Source organism: Camarhynchus parvulus, chromosome 5 (assembly GCF_901933205.1).
Source record: "Camarhynchus parvulus chromosome 5, STF_HiC, whole genome shotgun sequence".
NCBI classification, from domain to species: Eukaryota; Metazoa; Chordata; class Aves; order Passeriformes; family Thraupidae; genus Camarhynchus; species Camarhynchus parvulus.
The window spans coordinates 50,827,614-50,850,223 of NC_044575.1; the positions used below are offsets into that span (position 1 = coordinate 50,827,614).

Here is a 22,610-nt window from a genome sequence, read left to right on the forward strand (position 1 = left end):
TGAGATACTAGTCTGGCTTTTTGCCTCTGTGTGCACAGGAAATACCTATTGCTTATGGAACAGTGTTGTCTTTTCTTGCTTAAGAGCATAAAACATTTGTTATCTTGCCTAGCTCATCTGCCTTTAACCTGAATACAGACACTGCTGAGGAAAGAAGGCAAGGTGACATTTCTAGGCTATGCTGAAGATTATTACATGAGGGTCCTAAAACCAACCTTTAGGATCTCTGGAATTACGCTTGTCACATATTGCATGCAGTTCCTACACTTTTCAAAGAATGAGTGCCAGAACTGTCTGAGGTTGGGTTATTAAAACCTGACAGTTGTTGCATGTTTCAATTATATTTAAACAAGTTTTTACAGCTGAAACATACAAATTAAATGTTCTTCTCTCTCCCTTCTCTTTCTCTCCATTACCTTGCAGGTGACCAAATTAGATCGAGATCCTGCATCAGGCACAGCATTACAGGAGATAAGTTTCTGGTTGAATTTGGAAAGGGCTCTCTACCGCATTCAGGAAAAACGGGAAAGTCCAGAAGTTCTGCTGACTCTGGACATTCTGAAACATGGCAAACGTTTCCATGCAACTGTCAGCTTTGATACCGACACAGGTAAAATATCTGTTCAATGACATTTTTCTCAAATGTCTTACAGAACTTAAACTGTTAAAAAACGTGAACATTGTTCTGCAAAGAGCAGTGCTGTTTTGAGGAACCAGATAGAGATTTTGGTCAATGAAATGAAAAGTTATATTCAAAATCTTTTCCATTTAGGTCTGAAACAGGCACTGGAAACTGTGAATGACTATAATCCACTGATGAAAGACTTTCCACTGAATGACTTGCTGTCTGCTACGGAGCTGGACAAAATCAGACAGGCCCTTGTTGCAATATTTACCCATTTGAGGAAAATCAGGAACACAAAATACCCAATCCAAAGGGCATTGCGTTTAGTGGAGGCTATTTCAAGAGATCTGAGCTCTCAGCTGCTTAAAGTGTTGGGAACCAGAAAACTGATGCATGTGGCCTATGAAGAATTTGAAAAGGTATGTTCATGGCTTTATGATACTGGTTGCTGTATTTTTGCGTTGGACAGTGACTTTGAGGAAGCATTCAATTTGGGAGCTGAAGTTCCTGTTCTAAAACTTTTTTCAGGTAATGGTTGCATGCTTTGAAGTATTCCAAACGTGGGATGATGAATATGAGAAGCTGCAAGTTCTGCTGAGAGATATCGTGAAGAGAAAAAGGGAAGAGAACCTGAAGATGGTGTGGCGCATCAATCCTGCTCACAGGAAGCTCCAGAGTCGTCTTGATCAAATGAGGAAATTCAGGCGTCAGCATGAGCAGCTGAGAGCAGTCATTGTGAGAGTCCTGCGACCTCAGGTAATCTTGGTTGTTACAAAACAGAAAATCTGCATGGCTTCTTCAAGAGTGTTACTGTTACTTGAAGTTACCAACACAAATGTAGTGTAACATTCAGTTTCCATGTTTAGTTTTGAAGCTTTGCTAATAGGCTTAGCTTTAATTCTGACTTACATTGCATAATACATGCTTGTGTTAATAAACTCAGCAAGTCTAGACATAACACAGAGGAGATTAATAAATGTTTAAATCCTTGAGCTCGGCTAAACCACAGTGGCAAATGAGATTATGCTGCACAGTAGTGGAAGTTTGCAGAATAACTGTGCTGCCTTGTTCCTACTGGAAGTTAATTCTGAAGCATGACTGAAAGTTTGTCAAGATTTATCACTGATTGGTAGGGGGTTTGTGCAATATTTCTTAGAACCAACTGCATTTTGCTACTTGCAGGGAAATTTTGAAGTGTCCAGCTCACTAAACTGTGATTCTAATGTAGGTAACAGCTGTTGCCCAGCAAAATCAAGGAGAGGTACCTGAACCACAGGATATGAAAGTAGCAGAAGTCCTTTTTGATGCTGCAGATGCTAATGCAATTGAAGAAGTCAATCTTGCTTATGAGAATGTTAAGGAAGTAGATGGATTAGATGTTTCCAAAGAAGGTACAGAAGCCTGGGAGGCAGCCATGAAGCGCTATGATGAAAGAATTGACAGAGTTGAAACAAGGATAACAGCCCGTTTGAGAGACCAGCTCGGTACAGCAAAGAACGCCAATGAAATGTTCCGAATCTTCTCGCGCTTTAACGCCTTGTTTGTGAGACCTCACATTCGTGGTGCCATTCGTGAGTACCAAACACAGCTGATCCAGCGTGTGAAGGATGATATCGAGTCTCTTCATGACAAATTTAAAGTACAATATCCACAGAGTCAGGCGTGTAAAATGAGTCACGTTCGTGACTTGCCTCCTGTGTCTGGGTCTATAATTTGGGCAAAACAGATCGACAGGCAGCTCACCGCTTACATGAAGCGTGTGGAGGATGTCCTTGGCAAAGGCTGGGAGAACCATGTGGAAGGTCAGAAGCTAAAGCAGGATGGAGATAGCTTTCGCATGAAGCTCAACACTCAGGAGATCTTTGATGACTGGGCAAGAAAAGTTCAGCAACGCAACCTTGGTGTGTCTGGTCGCATTTTCACCATCGAAAGCACTCGTGTTCGAGGCCGAACTGGAAATGTCCTGAAACTGAAAGTCAACTTCCTGCCAGAAATAATTACACTTTCAAAAGAAGTCCGAAACCTGAAGTGGCTTGGTTTCCGTGTCCCCCTAGCAATTGTCAACAAAGCTCACCAAGCAAACCAGCTCTATCCATTTGCTATTTCTCTCATTGAAAGTGTCCGCACATATGAGAGAACATGTGAGAAAGTAGAAGAGCGTAATACTATCTCACTGCTGGTCGCTGGCCTGAAGAAAGAGGTGCAGGCTTTGATTGCAGAAGGAATTGCACTTGTGTGGGAATCATACAAGCTTGATCCATACGTACAGCGCTTGGCTGAGACTGTCTTCAGTTTCCAGGAAAAGGTTTGTGTTTTCTCTCAAAATTTGCAAAACCTTTACATTTCTAATTCAGTAATGTGTGGTTATCCAAAAGTGTCATTGGATAGCTGAGGACCAGTTCTGCAGCTCTTGGTTTAAGTAGCTGATGGAGTCAGCACAAATTGGCCAGCTGGATAGATCTTTTAGTAGTGCTAAAATTGCTATTAGCATTTCTGTTTTCATTTGATATTGCTAAAATCGATGGATTGCTGCATCCAAATAAATATATGTGATTAACCATTACTGAATTATTGTTTCCTTGATCTAACCTGTCAAACTAAATATCCCATTTTTCCTAAACTGTCTTAGGTGGATGATCTGCTCATTATTGAAGAGAAGATAGACCTGGAAGTGAGATCATTGGAAACATGCATGTATGATCACAAGACTTTCTCCGAAATCTTGAACAGAGTTCAGAAAGCTGTGGATGATTTAAATCTTCATTCATACTCAAATTTGCCAATCTGGGTCAATAAGTTGGATATGGAGGTAGGTTTGAGATCAAAGAGTAGTGTATGTCTAGAGGTAACATTTTATTCAGGTGCAAAATATATTTGGATTATTGTCTTCATAGTCACCCAGGGAGACTTTTCTTTATAGTCACACCAGGGACTAAATTCTTATTCCCTGAAAATTTCAGTGCATTTTTGATATGCAGAAGATGCAAGACCCATGTTGGGGTTTTTTTACTGTTGACTTTTGGGATCAGTTAATTCAAAGGGAGTTTTGTCCTTTGAAGAAAAAAGTTTGATACAGTTTGATGGCCTAGAGGATGCTGAGGACCAAGGTAGATAAAGTGTGGTGGAAATCTGCTATCCTGGTAGCAAAGACTTGTTGCCATCATACTGTTTGCTTCTGCCTGTTAAGTTTCAGGTTATTGGTTACTAGGCCAACTTCAATATGGTTAAAATTGTTTAATTACATTAAAGTCTCTGAGGACAAGGAGAAGCTTTGAATTATATTAAGTGCAAATTTACCAAAACTCCTAAACCTCTTTAATCATGGAATGTTTTGGATTTGTAGAGACCTTAGAGATCATCTGGTTGCAGCCACCTGCCATGGTCAGTGATGCCACTGATTTGGTAGCTGAAGGCCCCATCCAGCTTGGCCTGGAACACTTCCAGGGATGGGGCATCCATAACTTCTCTGGGCAACCTGTCCAGTGCCTCACCACCCTAATACCTAATCTAAACCTCCTTTCATTCAATTTAAAGCCATTATTCCCTGTCTTATTGCTACAAGCCCTAGTAAACAGTCCCTCCAATTCCTGTAAGCCCTTTCTGGTGCTGGAATGGCTTAGTAAAGGAGCACTTGGTTCTTTGAGGTGCTGTAGTGTGCCTGTCAGAATATATTGATAGTGGGGATCTTCATGCAGTGAATATGCAGGTTTTTCCTCCAATGTGCCTCATTTTCTTTAGATTGAAAGAATCCTGGGTGTTCGTTTGCAAGCTGGACTGAGGGCCTGGACCCAGGTTCTTCTGGGACAAGCAGATGACAAAGCAGAAGTTGACATGGATACAGATGCTCCTCAAGTGAGCCATAAGCCTGGTGGTGAACCCAAGATCAAAGTAAGTTTTCCTGTGGGGTTTTTTTTGTATTAGATTTTTTGGTTGGTTGGTTTTTTCCATATTGTCAATTAATTAATGCAGAAATTATTTCTGAGGCCTATATGGTAGATAAATATTTCTTCTTGCATCTGTTTTTGGAGAAATATTTTCCTCTTTCCAGTTAAGTGCAAGTTGATTTTTAAAAAGTACTTCTTTAAGTCCAAAATTCTTGTCTATATGTAGCAGTATTTGCCAGTAAAACTGGGTGTTTTTACTATTTCTGCAGAACATTGTACATGAACTAAGAATAACCAACCAGGTGATATACTTGAATCCACCAATTGAAGACTGTAGATACAAACTGTACCAAGAAATGTTTTCTTGGAAAATGGTAATCCTGTCACTGCCAAGAATTCAAAGTCAGAGATACCAGGTAAGTGTAATGAAGCTGTACCTAAGTCTGAGCAATTGCTTTCACTTACTAATTAACTGTCCTCAATATATTAGTGTGTTGATCTAAAACCAAGCCTGAGTGCCCTGGAAATTTGTGTACATCACAAGTGTAACTGTGGTTCTTAGGTTGGAGTGCATTATGAGCTGTCTGAGGAAGAGAAGTTCTATCGTAATGCATTGACAAGGATGCCTGATGGCCCTGCAGCTCTGGAGGAGTCATACTCAGCTGTCATGGGAATTGTGACTGAAGTGGAGCAGTATGTCAAGGTAGGAGGCTGACAGGATATAATGGAACACCTAAAATTAACATGGACTTTCAGTTTTCCTGGGGGCTGGAGGGAAACACATGTTTTGGAATATACTGGAGAAGTTCTGAACATTGTGAAATACTTCCATTAGGTTTGGCTGCAGTACCAGTGTCTGTGGGACATGCAGGCTGAAAATATATACAACCGTCTTGGAGAAGACCTGAATAAGTGGCAGGCCCTTTTGGTTCAGATAAGAAAGGCAAGAGGAACATTTGACAATGCAGAAACCAGAAAGGAGTTTGGACCTGTTGTCATAGACTATGGCAAGGTGAGAAATCTTAATTATTTGTTGTGATAAAGGCATTGAATTTCAGAATAGGTGTATAGCAGAAAATAGCAAGAGTGACAGATTACTAATATGTAACATTATTCACTTGTAGGTGCAATCAAAGGTGAACTTGAAGTATGACTCCTGGCACAAGGAGGTGCTCAGCAAATTTGGCCAAATGCTTGGTCAGAATATGACAGAGTTTCATTCACAAATTTCTAAGGTAAGAAGTGTCTTAATTCCAGTTTTTCACTTTCAGATCAGCTGTTGTACAGTGCTAAAACACTGATTTGTGCCCTTAACAGTCCCGTCAAGAGCTGGAGCAGCATTCTGTGGACACTGCTAGCACATCAGATGCCGTGACGTTCATCACATACGTGCAGTCCTTGAAACGTAAAATCAAACAGTTTGAAAAGCAAGTTGAGGTATGTTTGTTGTCTTTTGTTAATGATTCTGACTTGTGGAAATGTCAGGCTTAGCTCATAAAATGCAGCTTCATCATAATCATAAAATTATATTCAAGTTCTCTTAAAAACAGACTTGAACTTCATATTCTGAAAAATCCTGTGAGCTCTGTAGTGAGCATTTAGTTGAGTATGTTTATTTAGCCTTGCAGCTTAAGTTTTGTCTTTCTAACTTAAAACAACTGTGTCTTGTAGCTTTATCGCAATGGTCAGCGCTTGCTTGAGAAGCAAAGGTTCCAGTTCCCTTCCTCTTGGCTCTACATTGACAACATCGAAGGAGAATGGGGTGCCTTCAATGACATCATGCGTAGGAAGGATTCTGCCATTCAACAACAAGTAGCAAATCTGCAGATGAAAATAGTTCAAGAGGATCGTGCAGTGGAGAGCCGAACAACTGACTTGCTGACAGACTGGGAGAAAACAAAGCCTGTAACAGTAAGTAGTGATGGTTCACATCCAGTGAATGAGGTAGATTTTCTGCATTCAGTTTGTTTTTATGCTTTTTTTGCAGTTTTTCATTTTAGGTGATTCTTTTTAAGGGTTCTATAATAACCTGCCAATGTGTTGATTTTTGGTAATAGTTGCAGAGGGAAATTTACCATTAAAACTTAGTCCTCTCTTAGGTGCAGAAAAGTAAATTACTTCTTTGACTAAGAGAGCTTTGTCTGAAACAAGTATATGTCAGAGGTATATATGTAGGAGGATTCAGAAGCAAGCTGTTTTTTGCCTTTTTTTTTTCTGAAGTGCTTTTTAGCAAAGCAAAAAACTACATGTAAAAACTAAATGAGAGGTATTGTGGAATAGTATATTGTGTTATTGTCAGCAAAATGGAAATGTAAAAAAATGAGACAAATCAACATTTATATTTAGTCCCCACTTTTAACTTGCCTTCAGTGTAACTGTAGGATTATTGGATTAATGTATCCCCTGCAAACTTTAGGGAAATCTGCGTCCAGAAGAGGCTCTTCAAGCTCTTACCATTTACGAGGGAAAATTCGGCAGGCTGAAGGATGACCGCGAGAAGTGTGCCAAGGCCAAGGAAGCTCTGGAGCTTACAGACACCGGGCTGCTCAGTGGCAGTGAAGAGCGTGTCCAGGTACAATCTGCACACACACCTTCTTGCCAGTTTTGGATAAAAATGTTTCAGTTCCATCGTTTTCTCCCTCAGGAGAGTGACTTGTAGTGTGTGCTGTACTAATAACAGGGCACAGTCTCCACACTGACTCAGTTGTAGCCTTCAGAGCTTGTCTGTGATCTCTTCCTTGACTGTCTTATTCTTTTGAAACCGTTACATGAGCTGAGATGGAAAAATTCATCTTGGTCACTTGCTGTTGCAGTTCTGTTGAACTGGCAAACTATCCAAAGGTTTTTGATGGATTAGAAGTATTTTGTTTAACTCACCCATGCTATTGACTTGGAAGAAATTAGGAATAACTGCTGATGTTTGATACATTCTTTATTACAGGTAGCCCTTGAAGAGCTGCAGGATCTCAAAGGTGTCTGGTCTGAACTCTCTAAGGTCTGGGAACAAATTGATCAAATGAAGGAACAACCCTGGGTCTCAGTACAGCCTCGCAAGGTACTTCACATTTGTGTACATGAACAATATAACTGCCACAAGTATGTGCAAATTAGGAATTAGACCTCTTGAGACAGACATGCTCTATTGTCAATCTAGATAATTTTCAGTGTTTAGGTCCCCTTTTCAGTGTCTTGTGAGCATGTTTCTTCTGAAAGTAAGATAAAAAATATTCACGGGATTGTCATCATTTAAGTAATCCTACAGGGAATTTATGCAGCTTCTGTAGTTTGAGATTGGACTGCATCTACAGAGAAGAAACTGCTGGTTTTAAATAGTCTGTTGGACCTCATTAGAGAAACTTCATTATACAGTTGGGTAAACAGCATTGATTTTAGTTCAGTGCTCAGGAGGTAAAGAGCAGAAAGAACACTAATCTATAAACTAACTGCCTGTGACAAGACTGCATCATGAATCTCAGTCAGACCAATAAAATTACATTCTCAGCTGTAGAGTAACCACATCTTAGTTAAACAAGGATAACACTTGTAAGAGCTGTCCTGTTGCTAATGTCTCATTAAAGAGAGTTTTCCATAACAAATGTATAGGTAATTTGTATGGTTATGTGCACAGAACTTGTAGAGAAAGATTTCATTGCTTTTGTGTTACTGACAGCTTCGACAAAACTTGGATGGTCTGCTGAACCAGCTGAAAAACTTCCCTGCCCGTTTGCGACAGTACGCCTCCTATGAGTATGTCCAGAGACTTCTGAAGGGCTACATGAAGGTAAGCTGCCCACATTTCTAAAATAATATGTATTTTATATTCACATTCAAAGATGTAACTTGCTTTCTTCTCTTCTGTAGATAAACATGTTAGTTATTGAACTGAAATCCGAGGCACTTAAAGACCGACACTGGAAACAACTGATGAAAAGGCTTCATGTTAACTGGGTTGTCTCAGAATTGACCCTGGGCCAGATCTGGGATGTCGATCTACAGAGAAATGAAGCAATTGTCAAAGATGTTCTGCTTGTGGCTCAGGGAGAGATGGCTTTGGAAGAGTTCTTGAAACAGGCTAGTATCAACCCTTTTATATATGCATGTAATTGCAAATTTGAGGGTTGCTGTTAAGTGGCTACTTGTGTAGAGTAAACTTGTCACTCTAAGCTGTTGAAACAAGTGTCAAGACTCCATTTTTTGCTCTGATTTGGGGAACAGTTTAAAACTCTGTAAACCTTCTCTGAAGAAACTTGCATTATTTGGGAAAAGCAGTTCTTGGTAGTAACTGCAAAGATCCCACCTTGAACTGCATCATAGTCTCAATATTTTTAACAAAAGCTTAAGCATAAAGCCAGAATCTTCAGGTAGGAAAAATAGTATCTGATTCCTATAATACATTTCTACTTTGTAACTAAATTTCTACTTTGTTGGAGGAAAAATTATTGATGTCATAGCTTAAACATCTTTTCAGATAAGAGAAGTGTGGAACACCTATGAACTGGACTTGGTCAATTACCAGAACAAGTGTCGTTTGATTCGTGGATGGGATGACCTTTTCAACAAAGTCAAGGAGCACATTAACAGTGTGTCTGCAATGAAGCTGTCACCATACTACAAGGTAAAATGGAGAACAAAGCTAAAGAATTTTTGTTTATTTCTGCCTTCCCTTTCTGTTTAGTTTATATTTTTGTAAGCAGGGACTATATTCACCGTTTAAAGCTGACAGACTGTTAATTGTATAATGCATACTTTGTAACTCTCAAAAAAACTGTTTCTTCTAATAATTATTAATAGACAAACACTTTATGATATTAAAATGAATATTAATGTAGTGTTTAAACTTCAGGTGTTTGAGGAAGATGCCCTTAGCTGGGAAGATAAGCTGAACCGTATCATGGCACTCTTTGATGTCTGGATTGATGTGCAAAGGCGGTGGGTCTACCTGGAGGGTATCTTTACTGGCAGTGCAGACATCAAGCACTTGCTGCCTGTGGAGACCCAGCGGTTCCAGAGGTAACTTTTTCATTTTATTGGTTTTTTGCCTCCCTTGGGACACCCTGTGGGCAGGCCTGAAACTTCATGACTCACTGTAGCACTCTCTGAGTTGAAATACTCACTGCATTCTTACCTGGTCCAGCTGGATTACAGCTGCTGTAGATACAAGTTCATCAAGCAAAGAGGTGCAGCTATGGCAGAAAATGTTTGTAGTAAATGGGCTGATGTACGATTTTTAGAAGATCATTTGGACTCAGATGGTTTTCCTTGCTAGTTCCTGTCAGTTACTTCAAGGGTTTTTCTGGCATTGTGGCTGCAACAAACAGGCAAATTTCTGTTGCTGCAGCCTTTAATCTCACCCTTTAAACATTATTTACTTCATCTCTTTTAAGTTGGTCTGATAATACTTACTCATTCCACACACTTCCACTCAGATCAAAGAATCAGATTTATGCATCTCTTCAGGAGGTGAAGATAAGTAGACCTGCTCTGGACTACAAAGAAGTTAGATTTTGTTATTGAGAGCTTGAGGTAGATGAAGAGTAATTTGGGGAATTTAGGCTTGTGTTCCCTAGGGCTGCTACAGCCATTAGAGGTGGAGTGATCATTTAGAGACAAATAACTTTGGTGTTCTGTAGGCCTGTGGTTACTGAGTTTGCGCTAATGTATTGTGTTATTTTACTTGCAGCATCAGCACTGAATTCTTGGCACTCATGAAAAAGGTGTCCAAATCTCCACTTGTGATGGATGTTCTTAACATTCAGGGTGTGCAGAGATCATTAGAGAGACTGGCAGACTTACTTGGAAAGATACAGAAAGCCCTGGGAGAATACTTGGAAAGGGAGAGGTCCTCTTTCCCACGGTAAGCAGTTGACTGCTGAAGTAATCTGATGTTTCTGTGCAGGAATTGGTGTACTGCTCTGGAAAGCCTCTACCAGTCTGTGGTGCATATATATGAGATGTTATGACCATTTAAATATGTATTGTCTATACACATAATTCAGTTACAGCTAGTTCTGCAGAAGTGGGGCTGAAACTTCCCTTACTTGCTCATCTGTGGCTGGTTTCAGGATTTGGGTATTGCCTAAGGAACCATTGCAGCTGATTTCTGTAAACTGAAGAGGTTCTTCTGCCATTTGATTAAAGGACAGTTTCGAAATTGTCACAGTCCAGTATTTAGGACATTGATTTTGACTTACCTGTAGTCCTCAGCTAGTTTGTCACTTAGCATGAGAAAATAAGAGTGAGGGAGGTACTGAGTGGGAGTTCTTCCTGCCTGACAGGCAATTCAATCCCAAACTCTGATGCTGGTATTTCAGAGATGGATAAGTAAAGAAAATTATCCACACTATGGAGCATGTATACACTTCTGTATGGTGCAGACCACATGAGCTTAAAAGTAGCACTGGAGTATAACTGTTAGCAAATTGGTGGTTCACACACTCTTACAGTGTTGAGGAAATGGTTGTCAATTACTTCCATACAGTGGCCATGGATGAAGCATAAATTATGAATTAAAAGTGATAGTTGAAGTTCTGATACAGATCTGATTTTATGTGATTAATAGGTTCTACTTTGTTGGCGATGAAGACTTGCTTGAAATCATTGGAAACAGCAAAAATGTGGCCAAGTTGCAGAAACACTTCAAGAAAATGTTTGCTGGAGTCTCTAGCATTATTCTCAATGAAGACAATTCTGTGGTTCTTGGGATATCCTCACGTGAAGGAGAGGAGGTATAGCTGCAGTATTTCTTTTTAAATAAAATTCTGAAAATAAGTGGATGTGGGCTGACTTAAACCTTTAATTCTTGCAGGTGCTGTTCAAAACACCCGTCTCCATCACAGAACATCCCAAGATCAATGAGTGGCTCACTCTTGTTGAAAAAGAGATGAGAGTGACCCTTGCTAAATTGCTTGCAGAGTCTGTTACTGAAGTAGAAATCTTTGGAAAAGCAACTTCAATTGATCCAGCAGTCTACATCTCTTGGATTGACAAATACCAGGTATTAATGTGGAACACTAAAGTATACTGCAGCTTGGTTACTTCAGCAAAGAAAACTATCTGATGAGGGTTTTTTTGCACAGGCTCAGCTTGTTGTGCTGTCAGCCCAGATTGCTTGGTCTGAGAATGTGGAGTCAGCCCTCAATGGTGGAGGTGGAGACAACAGTCCTCTCCAGTCTGTGCTAGCCAATGTTGAGGTCACACTCAATGTCCTGGCAGACTCTGTGCTGATGGAGCAGCCACCCCTTCGCAGAAGGAAACTGGAGCACTTGGTGAGTAAAAACTTCCTTTCCTCTTTACAGGTGAGCATTTTTAAATTTTAATGAAAAAATTGATCAGTCTAAGATTCACTATTCCTCCAGGAAAAGATTTAGTGTGATTTAAACAATTACAGTAGGGCCTGATCCTCAATGTAGGTGGTGGTAGTTTTTCACTCTAGTCCGCTTAATGCATGATATCATATGATATGCTGTCTCAGTGAATTGATCTTCAGACTGGATCTTCCAGGTATGGAAGTTACTGATTTTTTTCATTCAAATGTGAAATATGTCATTCAGTTGCTTATTATTGAAATTATAATATGCTTTTGTTTGTAGATAGTGATTGGAGGTGGGGGGAGAATTAAAATCATCCTTGATTATTTCTAGAGGGAAATACCTGGTTTCTGGCAAGTAAAATACCAAGTTCAGTAGTGTAATGGATTAACAGGCTAACTGGGCCAAAATTCTTTGCTGTAAACTAGGAAAGTCATTAAGAACAGTGGAGCAACAAATTTTTAAACCAGAGACTGGTTTTAGGTCATGATTTCTAAGTGATGGCAGTTCACTGTGCTAATCTGAGAAGCTGTAGGATTCCTGTCTGTATTAGCCTGTCTTTATTGGCTTGTTTTGTTGTGGTCTTAAGGAGTTCCTTCCTTCTCCAGATCACTGAGTTGGTGCACCAGAGAGATGTTACAAGATCACTGATCAAAAGCAAGATTGACAACTCCAAATCCTTCGAATGGCTCAGCCAAATGCGGTTCTACTTTGACCCAAAGCAGACAGATGTGTTGCAGCAGCTCTCCATTCAGATGGCAAATGCCAAATTCAACTATGGCTTTGAGTACCTTGGGGTTCAGGATAAGCTGGTGCAGACTCCTCTCACTGACCGCTGCTACCTGACAATGACACAGGCCCTGGAGGCAAGACTTGGAGGATCACCATTTGGTAAGTTTGTGAGACAAGTGTATAAAATTCTTATCTTCTCTAATATATATGAGAATGAGTGGTTTAGGTCACTTAAAGAATCACCAGAGAGGAATCAGTAAAGGCAGGTTTAATATGAATTTGTAAAAGCATAGCAAGTTGTATGGCAAGGTTCATTCTATTACTTACTATATCGATAAAGCACACAAGGAAAAATCTGATGAAAATAAATCTAAAACGGTGTATGTGGAGACGGGGGACACAGAAGGAAAAGCAGACATGACAGTAAGGGATGCAAAGGGGTAAGGGAGACTACTGTCAGGTCACAAGGGTCAGAGTGGACTCCCTTGCCAAATTTAGCATTTATTAATTTAAAACAAAATTATTCTGTAAGATTTTCTATAAGCACAGCAGTAATTTGACCAAAAAGTTTAGATTCATTATAGACCTAAATTGGCAACACTCAAAAGGCACACAGACATGAAGTATGTGCAAAGGTATACCTATGAACAACTCACCTTAAATTCAGGGAAATACATCAGATGCCTTTGCATCTCTCCAGAGATGAAGGGTTGGGTCTCAAGGAGTGGGAGATACCAGTCCAGGTTCAGTAGTCAACTTTCAATGGCAATCCTCCATTGCAAACTGGAGATGACAAGCTCCAAGAGGCATTCCACTGAGAAGGAGATCCTGGTCACAGCCTGCTGCAGTCTGGGAGATCTCAAAGAGTCACTTAGGACAACTGTTTATAGAGTTGCAAAATTGCTGATTTTAGTCAGTAAATTTCCATCCTGGCCACAATCCGAGTTGGTCGTTGCTGGAACTTTCCTTTAAAAGTCCCACAACAAAAATATTATTCTACTTGCTCTGTTGTTCAGACAGAAAAAAGGGAAGTCTCAAGGCTACTTAAGTAGAAAACAGGAGCTTGTTAGACAACAGAAGCTGTGGGAGCAGACAGGGTTTCTGATAAGCACAAGAGGAGCTAACTGGTGCTGTTAAAGTAGGGCAAGGGCTAACAAGCATTCCTGAGACTATAGTGTGGCCTAGGATGGGGTTTAGGGAGTGGACTGGGGAAAGGATGTGCATCCCCACAATACAGTGTTAATATGAACATGCAGGACACTTTTAACTAAGATAGTGAAGAACAAAATGGTCTTTTGGGGGAAGTCAAAACAGTTTTAGGTTTTGTTTGAACCCTCTTGATTGAACAGGCACCTTCAGAGTCCACATGCTGGCAGATTGCACTAATTGGCAGTGCTATTCAAATGATAAATTCTAAAGCATGTCCATCTCATTTCAAAAACAGGTCCTGCTGGTACTGGTAAAACAGAATCTGTTAAAGCTCTTGGACATCAGCTCGGCCGCTTTGTGTTGGTTTTCAACTGCGATGAAACGTTTGACTTCCAGGTAAGCTGTTTGATTAAAACAATGTAGTCTTTGTTAACAACAAATAGGAATCTTTTCAGAACCCTGAAATAGCCAGCACTGTTTATTTTCAAGGTGATTATGTAGAAGTCCTAACTGAGCTGGTATCTGCTGGTCATATAGAACCTCTGTAACAAAAAAATGCCTAAAGCAGAAGTGGGATGTAACATTGCTAGAGCAGAGGTTCTGGGCTTTTGAACAGGTGGTTCTGTAACAGCAAATGGAGGGAAAGGAAGTACAGGGGCAGGGGCTTAAGATTGGCTTTAGGAAAGTATCTTAAACTATGTAGTTTGGGATTTAATGAGGAACAGATGAGAGTGTGAGATTACTGAAGTAGCTGTACTATCGCCAAATTATCCTTTACAACGCAGATGTACAGTTTACTTCAATGTGTGAAGAATTCTTCAAAACTAAGAAAATTTATCCAGATATTTGAAGATTTATGACATCTTCAAACAGAGAACCAGATGAAGTGTCTCTAAATTGTAACACAGCAAATTATCTTAAAATTAAAACCTTGATCAAGTGTATAGATAAAAAACAAAATAAAACATGGGCAGGGAAGCACTAAACTTTACGGATTCTGCCAGGTTGCCCATGTGTGATTTTTTTCCTCTGCAGCTGTAATTTGGCCAGATCAGGATTCCATTTAACCAGCATTTTGCTTGTAGGGGTGACTGTAAGAAAATGCCTAGGGAGTATTAATATCACAGATAATGTGATCCTCCTTGCCCCAGTTCCTTTCCTCCCTCTGACAGTTAGGATGATCAGGATGTCCCAGCGGAAGTGTGTTACTCTGTTCATGCTCCAGTGAACCTTTTTCATGTACCATTTCTCCCCTTAAATCTACTTGCACACTTGTTTCTATAATATCTTTACCAAATTGTTCCACTGTGCACTATTACTATGCAGTTCATGAAAGGGCAGCTTCTTTTTGTCTTTTTTCAATGATTCCTAAGTTCTTGTAGTAGAAAAGACAGTGAATGATTGATTCTGATTAATCTAAACTGGTTGATTCTAGACCTCCATCATGTTTCCTCTACAGAATCTTGCCTTAAAGGTTGTTCTTTATGTAGAAAGGTTATCATACTCTGGCCATCGAATTTGCTCTTCTGAAATGTTTTGTAATTCTTGTACCCTCCTTGTGATAGAGGACTAGAACTGCACCTGATGTTAATGGTATCAGCAAACAAAACATTGTGCAGTGGACTTAGTTTGCCTGTTTTGGAACACACTGCAGTACAGTGTGAAGTACAGGGAGCTATGATCTGTGGTTCTGTGAAGCAGTGAGAACGGAACTTCAGAACTCTTTCATAACTCTTACAATACTACAAATACAGTGACCTACAAATAAACACAGCTTCTTCCTGTCTTGGATGCATTGTATAAAGTGCTCTTAATCTGCTCTTTTTGCCAATATAATTGAGTGAATTTCCCCCTCTCTGTGCAGGCAATGGGACGCATCTTTGTGGGACTTTGCCAAGTGGGCGCATGGGGCTGCTTTGATGAGTTCAACAGACTGGAGGAGAGAATGCTCTCTGCAGTTTCACAGCAAGTTCAGTGCATCCAGGAAGCCTTGCGAGAGCATTCCAACCCCAACTATGACAAGAGTATGTAATTCTTCTCTAACATCCTTCATGTTTTGTTGCTCAGCTATGTTTCTTACGAATTGTGCAAGGATGAAGCTACTTTATGGCAAAACTTAAATATCTGATATAACTTTCAGCTGGTAGAAATTTATTTTTGAGTTTGAGTACTGGAGAACCTGCTGTCCGTTACTGTAGGAAGCTAAAATAGAATATGTATGACTTCATTTGTCAGAGTGTTGGATCACTGACTCGGGTATAACTAAATTCATTCTCTTTTCAGCTGCAACACCCATTACCTGTGAGCTACTGAACAAACAAGTCAAAGTGAGCCCTGACATGGCTATCTTCATCACCATGAACCCTGGCTATGCAGGCAGATCTAATCTGCCTGACAATTTGAAGAAGTTGTTCCGTAGCTTGGCAATGACAAAACCAGACCGTCAGTTGATTGCCCAGGTCATGCTGTACTCCCAAGGTTTCCGTACTGCTGAAGTTCTTGCCAATAAGATAGTACCATTCTTCAAGTGAGTAACAAGTTTGGTTGCAGTCAGTAATAATAGAACTTACTGTTGAAAGCTGTAATATTCTTTACAACTCACTAAGCACATTGTGCAGCAATAATTTCAAGTAAAGAATGACATTTACTGAGTGTTATGTTGGCTCATAGTGAGAATCAAATTGTGTTTTGTGTCTTGTGCTTCTTAGGCTTTGTGATGAACAGCTGTCCTCCCAAAGTCACTATGATTTTGGCCTGAGAGCACTGAAGAGTGTGCTGGTTAGTGCAGGTAATGTGAAGAGGGAGAGGATTCAGAAGATAAAGCGGGAGAAGGAAGAGCGTGGGGAAGTCGTTGATGAGGGAGAAATCGCTGAGAACTTGCCAGAACAAGAGGTAATGTGTGTGCAAAGTTCTTTACTTCTGTGATAAAGGGTGCACACTAAACAAAGTAACCCTTCACTGTTTACCATTCAGTATTAAGACATGGGAACAAAATAATGTTAGTTACCAAAGGTAATTTGATAACTTAAAAGCTTAAGTTATACATGACTTCTAAGTCCCTGAATCATAGCGAAAAAATTATTCAGATGAGGTGGTGCATCCATGACATTTATTGCTGCACAGCGTCTCAGCAGTTCATGCCAAAAGCATAATGAAGAGACATAAGAAGGACTTGTATAAACTGAAAATCACTAGGAAATCACTGGGTAGTTCCAAAGTTGAAACCACATCAGCGGTTGTTTTGACTAAGACTACCCAGTCTAGTACTTAATCAGTAAATTATTTAGTGAAGTTTTCCTTGTCAAACACATTTGATAAAGTGAACTTAACAAGTCTTCAATGAAATGTGACTCTGTCTCTGCAGATCCTGATCCAAAGTGTATGTGAAACTATGGTACCAAAACTGGTTGCAGAAGACATTCCACTGCTGTTCAGTCTCCTTTCTGATGTATTCCCTGGAGTACAGTATCACCGTGGAGAGATGACAGCCTTGAGAGAGGAACTTAAGAAAGTGTGTCAGGAAATGTACCTTACCTATGGTGATGGAGAAGAAGTTGGTGGCATGTGGGTTGAAAAGGTAAAATATAAAACTGAAAATGTGCAGTTGAAGTTTATGTATAAGACTAAATTTCCTTTTATATTATGAAAAGTCGAAAGCTTTTAAATTTTTCTTGTCTTAAAGAAACTATACCTAAAAGCTTAGATTACCTGCTAGAGTTAATTGGTACATTATTGTGTCACAGGTTCTTCAGCTGTATCAGATTACACAGATAAATCATGGTTTGATGATGGTTGGTCCCTCTGGAAGTGGAAAGAGCATGGCCTGGAGAGTACTTCTGAAGGCCCTTGAACGGCTGGAGGGTGTGGAAGGTGTTGCTCACATTATAGATCCAAAAGCAATCAGCAAAGATCACCTCTATGGTACTTTGGATCCAAATACCAGGGAATGGACAGATGGCTTGTTTACACATGTCCTGAGAAAGTAAGTCTTTAATAGCACAAATACAAAATGGCTGGTACATTTGTGCCTAGGATAATCTCACCTTAATTCTCTCCTTCAATGAATATTTTCTTTAATATAGAATCATAGACAATGTGAGAGGTGAACTACAAAAACGTCAGTGGATTATCTTTGATGGTGATGTAGACCCTGAATGGGTTGAGAACTTGAACTCTGTTCTGGATGACAACAAACTTCTGACTCTGCCAAATGGAGAACGTCTCAGCCTCCCACCAAATGTAATGTTACTTTTTTATATTGTGTATATGTGCTGTGTATAAGCTTGTTGGTTTAATTTAATATTTACTAGAGTTGTGCCTCTTTCTCATCACAAGCAAAGTAATACCGATTTCAGATTGTGGTTTGCTGGAGTAAAGGGTTTTTGTGGAAACATTTCATGTTACGTTTACTCTGACCCTGTAAGACAAAATGTGAATTGTATAGGTCTTATGGTAAATGTCAATAATGATGAACTTACCTTAGGACAGTATAATGCTGATGTTAATTATTCAGAGTCTAAATGCAGATCTGCATATTTTAAAAGCTCTCTGTTTTTTCAGGGAAAGAGTGTTTGTTTTGTTTTGGTTGATTGTTTTTACTCCTAAATGTTGTTTTAAATTTTTTTTTCAGGTGCGTATCATGTTTGAAGTACAGGATCTGAAATATGCCACTTTGGCTACTGTGTCAAGGTGTGGTATGGTCTGGTTCAGTGAGGATGTTCTCAGTACAGACATGATATTCAACAACTTCCTGGCCAGACTAAGAAGCATTCCTCTGGATGAAGGTGAGGAGGAAGCTCAACGCAGGCGAAAGGGCAAAGAAGATGAAGGAGAAGAAGCAGCATCCCCAATGTTGCAGGTATAACTTAGATTTCATTATGGGATAAAGTAGTAAAAATGCTTGTATCACAGGTACACCATACATAGAATTTATGACAGCCTATCATAGGAAAGCTGACTTCCTCTTTACATATTTTTCCTTTTTATTTTTTTTTTAATCTGAAACCTTAAACAAAACCTTTTCGTTCTGCCTGGTAGTCAAATGAGAAGCAAATGCTTAGAGCAACGTTTGTCTCCCCCAACAGATTCAGAGAGATGCTGCAACAATAATGCAGCCATATTTCACATCCAACGGACTGGTGACCAAGGCACTTGAGCACGCCTTCAAGCTGGAGCACATCATGGACCTGACGCGCCTGCGCTGCCTGGGCTCCCTGTTCTCCATGCTGCACCAGGCTTGCCGCAACGTGGCCCAGTACAACGCCAACCATCCCGACTTCCCGATGCAGATAGACCAGCTGGAGCGTTACATCCAGGTAAATGCAGCCTGCTCTTAGTGACTTCTGTGTTTGCCTAGATTTGAGTTACTCTCTGGGCTTTGTGCCCTTACTCTAAAACCAATAGCTGCTGCTCTTGCTTCTTACAGAGGTACCTGGTCTATGCCATACTGTGGTCTCTCTCTGGAGACAGTCGTTTGAAGATGAGAGCGGAGCTGGGAGAATACATTAGGAGAATCACCACTGTGCCACTGCCAACTGCACCCAACATACCTATCATTGACTATGAGGTAAACCTTTCTTGTGCTAGAAATGTTGCTCTTTCATTTTCTTAAAAGCTTGCTTTAGATTTTGGAGGCAAACCTGGAGAATAAACAGCTAGACTATTTTAAATTTTACAGTTTCACATTTCAACAAACAGATCAAATTTGATGTCACTTAAAAAATAAATTTAACTAAGGTTGAGCTGGATTCCTCTTCTAAGTTGTCTAATCATGTTTTTGTGCTTCTAGGTGTCCATTACAGGTGAATGGGTGCCATGGCAATCCAAAGTTCCTCAAATTGAAGTTGAAACACACAAAGTTGCAGCTCCTGATGTTGTAGTGCCAACCCTAGATACAGTTCGCCATGAAGCATTGCTGTACACTTGGCTGGCAGAGCACAAACCTCTGGTGCTTTGTGGACCACCAGGATCTGGAAAGACCATGACCCTTTTCAGTGCTCTCAGAGCTCTGCCTGACATGGAGGTACACATGAGACTTGTGTGTGTCTGTGTATGTGTGCACATGGGTGTGAGAGTTACAGAGTAGTACCAAGTCTTTAATCTTTTTAAGATTAAAGATAACATGGAATTTATTTCCTAGCTGAAATTCAGTGATAACTTCACCTCAGTCAGTCATGTGTATATATAGTAAAAAATAAAAATCCTGTTGAGAATACAAATTCATTTCTCAAGTTCCTTAGCCTAAAGCTGCTTTCTTCCTTTGCCACTTCAGTAACAGAGGAGCATTCCTGCATTCAGTATTTAAAAATACTTTACAAATATTTAAGAATAGCTCTCATCCTTCTGTGTATTTAGGTGGAGTGACAATTACATGAGGCTGTCATGTTCAAAACAGGGTTGGGCAAGTAGCATTGCTGCATGGTAAATGGAGAACCTGCAGTGGGAAGCAATGAGTATCTAGGCTGTATATGGCTGTATATATGTGGTTATATACATGTAGTGTGGATGGTGTATGTGCTTCAGTTGTGAACAGCCAAACATACCTGTTTCCAGGACTCTCGATACACTCTGTTTCAGTCCTTAGTGTATTTTAATTTTTTTTTCCACTATACTCTCTTTAAGGTGGTTGGACTCAACTTTTCAAGTGCTACCACTCCAGAACTGCTGTTGAAAACTTTTGATCACTACTGTGAATACAGGCGTACCCCTAATGGAGTGGTGCTGGCTCCTGTGCAGTTAGGAAAGTGGCTGGTGCTGTTCTGTGATGAAATCAACTTGCCAGATATGGACAAGTATGGCACACAGAGAGTCATATCCTTCATTAGACAGGTCTGTTTTTCTTTGTAATCAACTATATCAGAACAGCTACTTATAGGGAAATAAAATGTTCCACTGATTTGATTTTATTTTTATGTTTTTGGTCCAGATGGTGGAACATGGAGGATTCTACCGTACCTCTGACCAGACATGGGTGAAACTGGAGAGAATTCAGTTCGTTGGTGCATGTAATCCACCTACTGATCCTGGAAGAAAACCTCTGTCACATAGGTAATGTGTCTAGTAGATTCTAGGTAACAATGGAATAGGAGTAAAAACTTAAGCATTGATTATGTAATCTGTTCTTAATACACTTGTTTAACAACAGCTGTGCTGAAATTTTGTTCCTTGCTTTTGCACTATTTGCTGCTTGGTTCTTACCATGACAGCCCAGCAGTGAACTCAGTATTAGGCTGTTGAATCACCTGTCTGAAACCCTTGAGAATGGGAGCAATCAAACCAGCTACAGCTGCTGCTGATGGTTTTGAATCAAGCAGTTATTTAATTTTGGCAAAAGATAACCAAGAGAATACAGATAGTAATTTAACTTTCTGTACTGTGTAATATGCTAATCTTTCAGATTTTTACGGCATGTTCCTGTGGTTTATGTGGACTATCCTGGACCAGCTTCACTTACTCAGATATATGGAACATTCAACCGTGCAATGCTGAGGCTGATCCCATCGCTTCGCACATATGCAGAGCCTCTCACTGCTGCTATGGTAGAATTCTACACAATGTCTCAGGTAACTTGTTAAGTGCAACTCCAAACTCCAGTTAGAATGCTTTCTTCTGTGCTTCATTTAGCGTGTGTTGTTAGCCTTTCACGTGGATAATATGTGTACAAGAACTCAACAAATTAATTGGGTTCTGGCAGAAATGACTGAATTGTGCTGTCACAGTAATATCTTGCAATGCCAAGTCCTGTAAAAAATACGGTGCAACTTTGAGATAAAGTAACTAATTCAGTTTAAATTTTTAGGAGAGATTCACTCAAGACACGCAGCCACACTACATCTACTCACCTCGTGAAATGACTCGGTGGGTGAGAGGTATATTCGAGGCATTAAGACCACTGGAAACCCTACCAGTTGAAGGCCTTATCAGGATTTGGGCCCACGAAGCCCTACGTCTCTTCCAGGACAGGTAAAAAATTCATGAGTTGGGGAAGCAAAACCATAAAAAGTTGCCTACTCCTTGCCAACTTTCATTAGAACATCAGACTAAAGTGTGCTTTATGTTAAATAGCTGGAATACCAGTGAGAATATTTTGTTTCACTGCAGTTTGACTCTCTTAGGAGTCATACCTGCACAAAGCAAAAATACACTTCAGCCATAGTGCTGCCGTGTAGTGTGATTATGTCCTCCCATTACAGAGGATTGTACTCACTGACTTAATTCTTTATCCAGACTTGTGGAAGATGAGGAGAGACGCTGGACTGATGAGAACATTGACATGGTTGCACTGAAACACTTCCCCAACATTGACAAAGAAAAGGCTATGAGCAGACCTATCTTGTACAGCAACTGGCTGTCAAAGGCAAGTTAAAATTTAAAAAAAATTAACCCCAAAATTAAATAGGTTAGGTGCAATTGGTTGATGCAGCTCTTATGACTGTATTAAAGTGATAATCAGTGCCCATCATGCTGTTAAATTGATCTCCAAGAAATTTTTACTATGATTATCTGAACTCTGCCACAAATTGAATAGCTGTTTTGCCAGGGATGCTATTGTAGGAGCCACAGTGGAATGTAAAGGCAGTATAAAATATTTCTCAATAATACTGTGACACTGCCAGGTGACAGTTATTACTTTTGGAATCTCTTGGATTAGGCAGTGACCCTTGAGCAATACTTATATTACACATTTTCTGGTGACCTGTTTCTTATAATCTGAAATAATCCATCTGGGTTACTTGTACAAATCCTGGTGAGTTTAGGCAAAAGTCCACCTAGCTGGCTGCCCATCTCTGACCAATAGTAAGTGACTAGGAAAGGCTGTTTAAAATAAACTGGGGAAGGGATTTAGTCTGTAGTGCTACTTCCCAGTCTCTTTGGTAACTGGCAGCACAGGCTCATCAGCCTGTAGGTTCAGGT

The 22,610-nt window shown here is 40.0% G+C and overlaps 1 protein-coding gene across 1 annotated transcript in view; it reads left to right on the forward strand.

The window, feature by feature from the left end:
- The window catches only part of DYNC1H1 (dynein cytoplasmic 1 heavy chain 1), a 44,801-nt gene that overhangs the window by 4,590 nt on the left and 17,601 nt on the right, over nt 1–22,610 (forward strand). Inside the window, exons 5-43 of the mRNA XM_030950498.1 lie at nt 424–610; nt 773–1,044; nt 1,154–1,381; nt 1,854–2,930; nt 3,255–3,434; nt 4,364–4,513; nt 4,779–4,925; nt 5,072–5,212; nt 5,345–5,521; nt 5,634–5,744; nt 5,827–5,946; nt 6,181–6,420; nt 6,926–7,081; nt 7,451–7,564; nt 8,180–8,290; nt 8,371–8,580; nt 8,978–9,124; nt 9,353–9,519; nt 10,190–10,363; nt 11,069–11,234; nt 11,315–11,503; nt 11,586–11,774; nt 12,425–12,707; nt 13,993–14,093; nt 15,562–15,721; nt 15,981–16,224; nt 16,406–16,589; nt 17,062–17,274; nt 17,441–17,679; nt 17,780–17,936; nt 18,328–18,555; nt 18,782–19,012; nt 19,123–19,263; nt 19,486–19,719; nt 20,319–20,525; nt 20,623–20,744; nt 21,094–21,259; nt 21,496–21,659; nt 21,924–22,053. Coding sequence (XP_030806358.1) covers nt 424–610; nt 773–1,044; nt 1,154–1,381; nt 1,854–2,930; nt 3,255–3,434; nt 4,364–4,513; nt 4,779–4,925; nt 5,072–5,212; nt 5,345–5,521; nt 5,634–5,744; nt 5,827–5,946; nt 6,181–6,420; nt 6,926–7,081; nt 7,451–7,564; nt 8,180–8,290; nt 8,371–8,580; nt 8,978–9,124; nt 9,353–9,519; nt 10,190–10,363; nt 11,069–11,234; nt 11,315–11,503; nt 11,586–11,774; nt 12,425–12,707; nt 13,993–14,093; nt 15,562–15,721; nt 15,981–16,224; nt 16,406–16,589; nt 17,062–17,274; nt 17,441–17,679; nt 17,780–17,936; nt 18,328–18,555; nt 18,782–19,012; nt 19,123–19,263; nt 19,486–19,719; nt 20,319–20,525; nt 20,623–20,744; nt 21,094–21,259; nt 21,496–21,659; nt 21,924–22,053 — 7,857 coding nt within the window. The remainder of the gene's footprint in view (nt 1–423; nt 611–772; nt 1,045–1,153; nt 1,382–1,853; nt 2,931–3,254; nt 3,435–4,363; nt 4,514–4,778; nt 4,926–5,071; nt 5,213–5,344; nt 5,522–5,633; nt 5,745–5,826; nt 5,947–6,180; nt 6,421–6,925; nt 7,082–7,450; nt 7,565–8,179; nt 8,291–8,370; nt 8,581–8,977; nt 9,125–9,352; nt 9,520–10,189; nt 10,364–11,068; nt 11,235–11,314; nt 11,504–11,585; nt 11,775–12,424; nt 12,708–13,992; nt 14,094–15,561; nt 15,722–15,980; nt 16,225–16,405; nt 16,590–17,061; nt 17,275–17,440; nt 17,680–17,779; nt 17,937–18,327; nt 18,556–18,781; nt 19,013–19,122; nt 19,264–19,485; nt 19,720–20,318; nt 20,526–20,622; nt 20,745–21,093; nt 21,260–21,495; nt 21,660–21,923; nt 22,054–22,610) is intronic.